General features: G+C 36.6%; 2 protein-coding genes across 2 annotated transcripts; one reads left to right on the forward strand and one right to left on the reverse strand.

Annotated features, from left to right (window-relative positions):
* Positions 1 to 1,517: 1,517 nt before the first annotated feature.
* On the reverse strand, positions 1,518 to 2,513 carry LOC128541523 (trace amine-associated receptor 13c-like). Its single transcript, XM_053511992.1, has one exon. It carries the CDS (start codon positions 2,505 to 2,507, stop codon positions 1,518 to 1,520), a length of 990 nt encoding a protein of 329 aa, XP_053367967.1. The 5' UTR covers positions 2,508 to 2,513.
* A 7,695-nt stretch (positions 2,514 to 10,208) lies between these two features.
* On the forward strand, positions 10,209 to 11,189 carry LOC128541533 (trace amine-associated receptor 13c-like). Its single transcript, XM_053512003.1, has one exon. It carries the CDS (start codon positions 10,209 to 10,211, stop codon positions 11,187 to 11,189), a length of 981 nt encoding a protein of 326 aa, XP_053367978.1.
* The last annotated feature ends 1,036 nt before the right edge of the window (positions 11,190 to 12,225 follow it).

The following is a 12,225-nucleotide window of genomic DNA, read 5'->3' on the forward strand; positions in this document are numbered from 1 at the left end:
ATAAAAAATAAAAAGTATAGTCTTCCTCTCTGGGTTAGCTAGTTAGTTTTTGTTAATTTATGTTGTAAATTTATGTTGTTAAAATTTATGTTTTAGGTCAATCTGTCTTGTCTCCGCTAGCCAGCTAACTCTTAGGTAGCTAGTTTTACTCTTCTGTTAATTTATGTTGAATGTAGCACCTTGGTCCTGGTGAAACGTTGTTTCGTTTCACTGTGGTCTAACTGTATATGGGTAAAGTACAATAAAACCAACTTGAACTTGATTAAAATACCCGGATAACACCAGCTGCTTATCAGTCTTTATGTCAAATTACAACAGCCAAAATAAATCAGTCGCAATTCAAAGAAATTTGGGAAATGACCACCAGGTTTGTGTTTGTGTGTGCATGAGTGTGTGTGCGCAGTACACATACACGAGGATGTTGATTTTACAAGTGAGAAACGCGCACTAAGACTAAGCATGGGAGACGATTATCCGTGATTTAGCACTGTGCACGAGAGAAGAACCATTAGTTTAACAGTGATCACATGATGCTCACCGTCAAAACAAGAAGCACATGCATGCTTCATGATACTCGATGATACTTGATACTTGAAAATCAAGATTCACTTTTGATTATATAAAAATAAGCATTCATCATCAAAAATATGAATCAAGTAAGAGTAAAAAAGTATTTGGTGAATAGATACTTAAGTACTGAGTAACTGTTTCATCATAATATCTGATTTTTTTTTTTTTTTATTATGTAAGAAGTCAGCCTAAATGATAAAACAATGTACAAATTGCAAAAAATAAATGAAACAAATTTCATAAAATAAATTAATAAAACTAAATATCTTAACAAAATAGCAAATTAAGGAATAAGAAACAGAAATTTTCACAATTTAAAGCTTTTGAAATAAATAATTACAGTGTAAACGATTGCCTGTGTAAGATATGCTGTATATTCAGCTGCCCTGCAAATGGCTCAGCAGATAGAAAATAACATTAGAACATGTGTACAAGAGGTCTCACTTTACCATAAATAAAATAAATGTAAGAAACGTATATTTTTTTTGCCTCTAGTTTATTTGCTAATTATATATGTTAAGATTGCAACATTGAATAAAATAGCTAAACTAACCGCGACAGGTTTGCTTCACTGTCTACCACTGCTGAAGACAAACCCCGCCCTCTGACTCCATGAGGTTATTGGTTTTGCAGCTGATTGGTCAAACGGAGTCTTGTGATTATTGTTGTTACATCTAAGTGGCTTGAGTGTAGCCAAATATAACAGAGTAAGAGTAGCATTTGTCTTCACGTATCCACACAAGTAAAAGTAAAAGTATGGTGGACCAAAACTACTCATAGAAGTATTTTTTTTTTTCAAAAGGTTTCTTAAATTTGTACATTTTTACATATTTTAAAGGTAAAATAATAATTAGTATAATGTTATTATAATGTGCTGTTATACTATAATAATATATAGTATAACAGCAATGTTTAGGTACATTGTAAAAAGGAATAAAAGAGGTTTTTCAAAAAAAAACATTAATTAATGCAGAGTCTGCTTGAAATATTTGCAGACTTACAATTAATTTAACACACCTTCTAAACCACGGGTAAAACAAGGCATAAATAACTGGATTAATGGTGGAATTAAGACAAAAAAAGATTGAGACTGTTTGAAAGGTTTCTATCTGTATTTCAATAACATTGCCTAAAAAACTGTAAATGTAATATGGAAGTAAACACATTATAAACACAAACACTAAAATGCCGAGGACTTTAGCCGCTTTCTTCTCGGATTTCATAGAGTGTGAGGTGATTTTCTGTGTTTTAGGCCGTGTGTGATTATTAAGCTCTCTGATTGCAGTGGCATGTTTTTTAGCAATCACAAAAACTTGAGTATACAATATGATTATGACAGAAAGTGGAAAAATAAATAAATAAACAAGATCAATTAAAGACCAAACCTCATTTAGAGGGAGAAAACACTCTCCAGGACATATTACATAACTTTTGACAATTCCATTGAAATATAGAAGTGCTACACTATAGACCAGGACTACACACCAATTTAAAACAATTACAAAACAGGTGCTTCTCACAGAGACAATGTTTATGTATAGAAAGGGATTTGAGAGAGCTAAATAACGATCTACAGCAATCTGAGCAACAGTATAGATTGATATTGTAAGGAAACAACTAATCAACCAGTAAATGGTGCAGAAAACTCTCCCAAAAATCCAGCATGACTCAATAGTCGAGATTAACATTGGTGGCATTACAAACATTCCAGCAAGGAAATCCGACACAGCCAGAGAGAGCACAAGCATGTTAGTTGGAGTGTGAAGCTGCTTGAAGTGAAAAACAGAGATGATGACGAGCAGATTTCCACACACTGTTAGCAGAACCACAGCAGCTGAACACACATACAGTAAGATATAAACTGCAGGAGATACAGATCTCTCTGGACAGGAGAAATGCTCACAGCGATCAGACTGATTAAACTCTGTCAGGTACATAAATACATAAATTCTGCAATGTCTTTAATTGTAAGCAAAAACTGTAAAGAGGCAAAATAAAATAAAATATGGTTGAAGCTGTTCTGGTGCTTTTATACTTTAGAAATGAATCACACCTTTCTAATTTGAATGAAAGCATGACAGATATGATGTAATGCTTTGTTGGAAGTAAAAAACTAAATTAAATATCTCCAATAGTGTCCTGTTGTCTTCTGTGTTTTTTACTGCTCCCACTAGATTTGTGGGGATAATGTATCTTTATTGTTTGTTAGGGGCAATGGAAAACAATGATTTCATTAGTATAAACTCTAATACACTAATATCTAATTTTCAATACAACTCAAGTATATATATTTAACATAAGTTGATAATGGCTTCACACATCTTTTCAAACAAAATGGATGAAATCAGAAAAAGGTATAAATCCCTTAAAATAAATACAAAAGACCTACAAAATAGTGTCAAATTCAACAATAGCATGGTGAATGAAAAAAAAAAAAGCCTTCCCACCTTCAGGTCTGTGTTTTAATGAATTTTGGCTGGGTACTCCAGTTTCCTCCCACAGGACCAAAGCATGCAGATTTGGCTAAGTTTGGCATTTGGCAATTATGTAACATGGCCACCCGCGTGTTGGGCAAGCTCACAGATGACTATACAGATTTATAGGCTGCCAGAGCGGCAGGTGGGCTATCTACTTATTATTATTTATCTTCTTATTATTATATATCTAGCTATTCCCTTTCTTGGTTCGCAACAGTGAATTATCTGCCCCTATTTTACTCTATCCTCTGCATCCTCTTCTCTCACCCCAACTAACTTCATAGTTACTAACTTTGTGTTCACAGTTAGTCCTGCCGGAGTCCCTGCTTGCACTCTGCACTAAATATACATTCACCTTATACATTGTTCAACTGTGACCATACCTAACTGCCATCTCTCCATCTCTTTTGCTCTCTCCTTTTCTGCTCTCTCTCTCCCTCTCTCCTTTTTCCTCTACCTACAGTGGTGTGAAAAACTATCTGCCCCCTTCCTGACTCTTATTCTTTTGCATGTTTGTCACACTTAAATGTTTCTGCTTATCAAAAACCGTTAACTATTAGACAAAGATAACATAATTGAACACAAAATGCAGTTTTTAAATGATGGTTTTTATTATTTAGGAAAAAAAAAATCCAAACCTACATGGCCCTGTGTGAAAAAGTGATTGCCCCCTTTGTTAAAAAATAACTTTACTGTGGTTTATCACACCTGAGTTAAATTTCTGTAGTCACCCCCAGGACTGATTACTGCCACACCTGTTTCAATCAAGAAATCACTTAAATAGGAGCTACCTGACACAGAGAAGTGGACCAAAAGCACCTCAAAAGCTAGACATCATGCCAAGATCCAAAGAAATTTAGGAACAAATGAGAACAAAAGTAATTGAGATCTATCAGTCTGGTAAAGGTTATAAAGCCATTTCTAAAGCTTTGGGACTCCAGCGAACCACAGTGAGAGCCATTATCCACAAATGGCAAAAACATGGAACAGTGGTGAACCTTCCCAGGAGTGGCCGGCCGACCAAAATTACCCCAAGAGCTCAGAGACAACTCATCCAAGAGGCCACAAAAGACCCCAGGACAACATCTAAAGAACTGCAGGCCTCACTTGCCTCAATTAAGGTCAGTGTTCACGACTCCACCATAAGAAAGAGCCTGGGCAAAAACGGCCTGCATGGCAGATTTCCAAGGCGCAAACCACTTTTAAGCAAAAAGAACATTAAGGCTCGTCTCAATTTTGCTAGAAAACATCTCAATGATTGCCAAGACTTTTGGGAAAATACCTTGTGGACCGACGAGACAAAAGTTGAACTTTTTGGAAGGTGCGTGTCCCATTACATCTGGCGTAAAAGTACCACAGCATTTCAGAAAAGAACATCATACCAACAGTAAAATATGGTGGTGGTAGTGTGATGGTCTGGGGTTGTTTTGCTGCTTCAGGACCTGGAAGGCTTGCTGTGATAGATGGAACCATCTCTGTTCGTCAACTCAAGCTGAAACGATCTTGGGTGCTGCAGCAGGACAATGACCCAAAACACACCAGCAAATCCACCTCTGAATGGGTGAAGAAAAACAAAATGAAGACTTTGGCGTGGCCTAGTCAAAGGCCTGACCTGAATCCTATTGAGATGTTGTGGCATGACCTTGAAAAGGCGGTTCATGCTAGAAAACCCTCAAATAAAGCTGAATTACAACAATTCTGCAAAGATGAGTGGATGATTCCACTTTTCCATGAACATGGTCCTGTCCTCAAGTACCTGTGACTTCAGTCGCTCAATAGTTCATTTAACACATCACCTGTTATACTGAACATTCAGTCTCACATAGTATTATGCAGATCAATCCCTGCCAACCGTTTTCCCTGTTTCCTGTTGAGTCTGGTTCCTCTCGAGGTTTCTTCCTATTACTATCTCAGGGAGTTTTTCCTTGCCACTGCCGCCGTCGTCCTCGGCTTGCTCATCAGGGACAATCTGATCATTTTGATTCAAACACATTTACATTTCATACAAACTTAAATAATTATTTTGATTGTGCAAAGCTGCTTTGCGACAATGTCAATAAAAATTTAACTAAATTGAATTGAATGTCTTCTCTTACAGCATCCATAAATCTTTTCTTTGGCCTTTCTTTATACCTCCAGAGTGGAGGTTCCAAACTCTGCATCCTTCTACCAATATGCTCACAATCTATCCTTTTAACATTTCAAAACCACCAGCATTTTTATCACCAAGGGATTTCTAAGTAGGCTATTGACACAAAATTTCCACCAGATGTAGCCATCGAGCCAAATATTAAATTCACACAAAGAAATCAAAACATTTAAGTATACAAGTTGAGTCATAATAAATAAAGTGAAATGAATCAGGGAATAAGTATTGAACACTTTGTAAAAAAGCGTTTGTTAGGGAAAACAGCTTCTAGGCACGTCTTGTATGGAGATACCAGTCATCTGCATTGCTCAGGAGTGATTCTGGCCCATTCTTCCACACAATCAGTCTTTAAATCTTGAAGATTCCTTGGGCCTCTTTTATAAACTTTGATCTTTAGTTCTCTCCATAGATTTTTTTTTAATGGGATTTAGGTCAGGTGATTGACTGGGCCATTTAAGCAACTTGATTTTCTTCCTTTGAAACCACTTCATTGTTTCCCTGGCCTTATGTTTGGTATCATAGTCTTGCTGAAATACCCACCATCTTTTCATTTTTAGCTTTCTGGTAGATGGCAGCAGATTTTACTCTCTAGTGATACAAGACAAAACAGCAGTTGATAGTATCGTCACAAAGAAGCAGTTAAGTGTTTGGAGACAGATAAGATAACACAATAAGATTAATTCACTATCTCTCTTAATTTTGATTGCAAACAACCCATCGTTTCCCCCTTTAAGGTTGGATACAACATTTAATCATTGGAAGGAACTGGGTATAAGCACAGTCAAGGACCTTTACCTGAATGGGGCTTTAGCTTCCTTTATACAATTTCTTTATACTTCCTTTATACAATTGTAGAAATATATATATAATTTTTTTTTCTACAAATAAGGAATTATTTGCGTACACATAATGTTTCTATAGACGAGATCCCTTCCTCAATCCTTGATGACTGTCTTACACAGTTCAGAGGAAATAAATGTTAGCTATTTTTAATTTATGAAAGGTTACTAGTAGCTAGTTCCCTCTTCACAAAATTGATCAGAGAGTAATGAGAACGAGAGATGGGAATGGTAATTTTGGAAAAGATTTGGCTAAGGGCTTAGGAGATATTGATAAACAATCAGTCAATACTATATTATGCCTCATTCAGTTTAAGGTCCTACATACAGTAGATTACACTTCTCTAAAAAAAAATTACATAGGATTTTCCCTAATGTCGCCACTATTTGTAATAGGTACAAAATAGAGGAAGCCGATTTATCTCATAGCTTTATTTTCGGTCATAAAATACAAATATTCTGGTGTGAGGCTTTTAAAGTGCTTTCAGATATCCTTGACATAAACTTGGATCCAGACTTAATGCTTATTATATAAGGACACTCTGATATACTGTATATTCATGTAACAGTGCTTAACAGATTTTTTTTTACATATTGTTTGATGACAGCCAACCAGCTATTATTATTGTGTTGGAAAAAGGCTAACCGACCTACTGCTAAACTAAAGCTCAATAACCTGACATTCAACTTTGCACTTAGAACGAATCACTCACTCACTCATCGTCTATACCGCTTTATTCTGTATTCAGGTTGGAATGGGTGGAGAAAAGTGTCAGGTGAGTTGTGCGATAAAAGAGTATCAGCAAGAATGAAAGGAAAGGTGTACAGGACAGTGGTGAGACCAGCGATGCTCTACGGCTTAGAGACAGTGGCACTGGAGAAAAGACCGGAGGCAGAATTGGAGGTAGCAGAGCTGAAGATGTTTTGATTGTTACTGTATTGTATATTTTCAGGCTAGCACATGTTTGTACTTTAGACTCTGTATTATCTCGCCTTCAGAAAGCTTCCTTAACATTAAACCTAGCAAAATGTGAGTTTGGTCATGCCACCATTACATATCTTGGTAAACAGGTGGGACAAGGTACAGTTCGCCCGCTAGACGCCAAAGTTAAGGCAATTGTTGCATTTCCCGCACCCAAAACGAAAAGTCTGGAAAAATCTGGATATATAGCATAAGAAAGGGTCTGAAAATGTAGTAGCTGACTCATTGTCTCGTTGCCATGGTTATAATTGTGAACAGGATGTTCACTCTTAAGGGAGGGGGTGTTACGATATTGGATTTATTTGTTTTGTGGGTCTAGTTATGTTTGCTTTGTCTCTATGTCTCTGCTGGTGGTGGGATAGGGTGTGTCATCCCTTGTTGTTTTAGGTCCCACCCTCTTTAGTGTGCCTGTAAATCTACTGGTTGCTGCTCTGCCTGTTCTTTGTTGGTCCCGCCTCCTCCCAGATGATTGGTCCTCCAGGCAACCCAGAGGCCTACCTAAGGCCTTCAGACCACCATGCTACAGACCGTGTTTTTGCTTACTGTTTATCCTATGCTTGATCCTGAATGTTATTTTGTGTATGACCCTTTTGCTACGTTTCTGACTACTCTTAGACTTTCCCCTTTTGATAGTTGCTTGGTTTTTGTTCGCCTGTATGACCCTTCTGCTTGTTTTGACTATGCTTTTGTGTTTGCCCTCTTTGTTTTGTTTGTTTAGTTTATAAATACTTTTGTATATATTTGTATTTAATTCTTTATTGAGTGGCTTAGTAAGAAGTTGATGCCATTTTGTTTGCCCCTTGTTTTTCCTTGGTTTGTGGTTAGTTAGGGTGTAAGGGAAGAGTCTTGTATTTCTGTTTCTTTATTTTTGGTGCAGGTAAGTTGTCACTTTTGGTACTAGGTAGAGGGAATTTTGTTTATTGTTTTGGTCTTGTCGGCTTCTGAAGCTTACAGCCACCTTTTGGGAATTTGCTTATTTCACCTTGTTGTAAAATAAACACTAAGCAAACGCACTTTTGGTCTCACCCCCTTTTTTTTCCCTTCACTTCTGTTGCGGCCCAACCTAGACCGGGGTGTAACAATTGACCGATAGCGCCATCTGCTGTTTTGGAAGAGGAAGTTGCTCCATTGCATTTGTGAGAAAATAGGTTGGCGCATTTGTAAGAAAGTGGATTTTTTTTCTTTGCAAAGCAGATTGTGTTTGTTTGTTAAATTTTGGCACATAATTAACTCCATATAAAAAGAAGCGAATAGAACCTGAGTCACAGGACCAGGGTATAAAAGAAGTTCTGTTCTTCTTTGTCTTTCGGCTGTTCCCTTTCAGGGGTCGCCACAGCGAATCATCTGCCTCCATCTAACCCTATCATCTGCATCCTCTTTTTTCACAAAAACTAACTTCATGTCCTCTCTCACTGCATCCATAAATCTTCTCTTTGGTCTTCCTCCAGATCTCCTGCCTGGCAGTTCCAACCTCAGCATCCTTCTACTGATATATTCACCATCTCTCCTCTGAACATGTCCAAACCACCTCAATCTGGCCTCTCTGACTTTATCTCCAAAACCTGTAACATGGGTTGTCCCTCTGATAAACTCATTCTTGATCCTATCCATCCTTGTCACTCCCAAAGAGAACCTCAACATCTTCAGCTCTGCTATCTCCAACAGTGCCACTGTCTCTAAGCCGTAGAGCATCGCTGGTCTTCCCACTGTCCTGTACATCTTTCCTTTCATTCTCGCTGATACTCTTTTATCGCACAACTCACCTGACACTTTTCTCCACCCATTCCAACCTGCCTGTACCCGCCTCTTCATGTCCATTGGAGTCTGCACCAATCGCCACTCTCTCACTGCTGAAGAGATGCATCACTTTTAACTCACTCCAGAATGTCTCCTTCTCTTCTAACTCACATCCTACCTGTGGTGCATAGCCACTAACAACATTGAACATCACCCCTTCAATTTTCAGCTTCAGACTCATCACCCTATCTGATACTCTTTTCACCTCTAGAATGTTTCTTACAAACTCCTCTTTCAGAATAACTCCTACTCCATTTCTTTCCTATCCACATCATGGTAAAACTATTTGAACCCTGTTCATAAGCTTCTAGCCTTGCTACCTTTCCACCTGCCTTCTCTGCATTATATTAACCAACTCTCTTCCCTTCCCTATCATAGTCCCAACATTAAGTCCCTACTATCACCCCTAAACTCTTGCCTTTCCTTTTTTCTCTTTGCTTTCGAACACGCCTTCCTCCCCTCCTTTTTTGACCAACAGTAGCCCAATTCCCACCGGCACCCTGTAGGTCAACAGCACCGGCAGCAGTCGTTGTTAACCCGGACCGCGACCAATCCAGGATGGAAATGATATTTGTGATTCGCATCATTAATTTGGCAAACGTTTTACGTCAGATGCCCTTCCTGACACAACCCTCTGCATTTATCCAGACTTGGGACTGGCACAAGAAAACACTGGATTGCACCCACCTTAAAACAGTACTAACTTGTAACATATTTTAAATGTTTCTGACACTCGATGTATTTTAATTGATATTTAGAGTTACTTTAGTTTATGAAGCTTATTGCAATTAAGCAATTTTGCCCACTGGATTTGTCACAGATTGCCTTATACATAAATGTATGTTGTTCACAAAGGATTCCAGGATTTTGTCCTTGAATAAAAAAATCATTCTATACATTTAAACATTATATTTGAGAACACCTTTCTTAGGCCACCATGTTTGATTTGTAATAATATGTAAAATATTTTCAACTGACAAAAATCAAATGTATCCCACAAGGCCCCTAGGGCCAGGCAAAAGCACATAAGATGGGAGAAATTGTTTGTGATTAGTTTAGTATTGAAAGTGATTAATTTAGTACTTTTGTTCCAATAAGGTATGGCATCATATCTATTATGTTTTATATTCATATTAGGGATGCAACCACATGGGGGCACAATCCAATGTCTTTTTGTGCCAGTCCCAAGTCTGAATAAATGTAGAGGGTTGTGGCAGGAAGGGCATCCGACGTAAAACATTTGCCAAATCAGATGATGCAAATCACTAAGAGGGAGGTGTAATTCATTTCTAATGTATAAAAGAACCAAACCTGCCAGAGCCTTTTGACTCCACTAGGTCTTTTGTTTATGCCATTACTGTAGGTACTATAGGTATTACAAGATTGGTGTGTTTATGAATCTGACATCACCTGATCGATGTGAGCATTTCTCCTGTCCGGAGAGATCTCTATCTTTTGCAGTTTATATCTTACTGTATGTGTGTTCAGCTGCTGTGGTTCTGTTAACATTGTGTGGAAATCTGCTTGTCATTATCTCTGTTTTTCACTTTAAGCAGCTTCACACACCAACTAACATGCTTGTGCTCTCCTTAGCTATGTCGGATTTTCTTGCTGGCATTTTTGTAATGCCTCCTATGTTAATCTGGGCTATTGAGTCATGTTGGATTTTTGGGAAAGTTTTATGTAGCATTTACTGGTTGTCTGCTAGTTTGCTTACAATAACAAACTATACTATTGCTCAGATTGCTGTAGATCGGTATTGCTCTCTCTCAAACCCATTTCTCTACATGAACATTGTCTCTGTGAAAATCACTCGTTTTGTTATAGTTTGTAACTGGTGTGTAGTGATGATCTATATCGTAGCAGTCCTATATTTTAATGGAAACTTCACAAGTTCTGTAATGTGTCCTGGAGAGTGTTTTCTTTTTCTAAATGAGGTTTGGACTATAATTGATCTTGTATTCTCATTTGCATTTCCACTAACTGTTATAATCATATTGTATACTCAGGTTTTTGTAATTGCTAAGAAACATGCCACTGCTATCAAAAAGCATAATAATCACACATGGTCTAAAACACAAAAAATGAATACATACTCGATAAAATCTGAAAGAAAAGCAGCTAAAGTCCTTGGTATTTTAGTGTTTGTGTTTATAATGTGTTTACTTCCATATTACATTTACAGTTTTTTAGGAAATGTTATCGAACTACAGACAGAAACTTTTCAGAAAGTATCAATTTTCTTTTGTATTAATTCCACCATTAATCCAATTATTTATGCTCTTTTTTACCCATGGTTTCGGAGGTGCATTAAATTAATTGCAACTTTGAAAATATTTAAAATAGATTCTGCATTAATGAAGGTTCTTTCTTAAAAAGACGTCTATTTACTTTGCTGATGATATATAATGTATAAAGCAGTTCTACTCTATATAATTATAAGTTTTATAACAAGTTATAAAGTAATATATAATATTTTTAATATTGTACACCAGTACTACAAATGAACATGAAGTGAGGTAAAAAAAAAAAACATTTGTTGTTTGATAATGAACATAAACATTTGTCAAAATAGTGGCATATAATAAGCATTTTACTGTAGCGAGTACTATTGATCATAAAACATTTTTCCTAATTATGTGTCAGTACTAGCTTGTGAGAATCCCAGAAAATTTTAAGCATCTTTTGTCCACCTAATGAAACGTTTAATTTATTTTTTTTTGTCACCAGTACTGATTCTTTTTTAATAAATGTAGACCTTCCTTAGAATATCACTTAAAAATGTGTTTGCCCATATCCGAATGCTTTTGTTTTTGCTATACCTCATTTGTGCAGATTGGAACTGCTTTCCAGCAGGGGTAATAATGAAAACTCACCTAGATTGTGAATGCTTAGATGATTCCTCACTACTCTTAACTAAATTATAAAAAATTACAGTACTACTGTACTTTTATCGTAATTTTTTAACAAGATTGCTGTTTAATGTTTGGTCATAGTAAAGACATCTTTCCATCTTTTAATCATATAAATTATACCTCATTCAGCTCATCATGCCACTTTTAATGCCACTTTAAAACATCTTAATATCTTTATATATCCCCCCTATATTTCTATATTTTGTAATATTTTTATTATGCCCTTATTTGTACAGTTTGTTTATTTTACTAGTTACATTTGTTTTCTTTTGTATTTTATTTCTTTTTATTAATATTTATTCCTTATATATAGTTTATATTTTCCTTTTTAAGATCACTGGCGGTCGTACAAGCATTTCACTGCATATCGTACTGTGTATGACTGTGTATGTGACAAATAAAATTAGAATTTGAATGTGTCACGGCGTGCGCCTGTGATGGGCATGCGTCCAAATCTAATACTGCTACTCGCTCACTCCAAAGACAGCCTCACTTT

This window comes from Clarias gariepinus, chromosome 2 (genome assembly GCF_024256425.1).
Source record: "Clarias gariepinus isolate MV-2021 ecotype Netherlands chromosome 2, CGAR_prim_01v2, whole genome shotgun sequence".
Taxonomy (NCBI): domain Eukaryota; kingdom Metazoa; phylum Chordata; class Actinopteri; order Siluriformes; family Clariidae; genus Clarias; species Clarias gariepinus.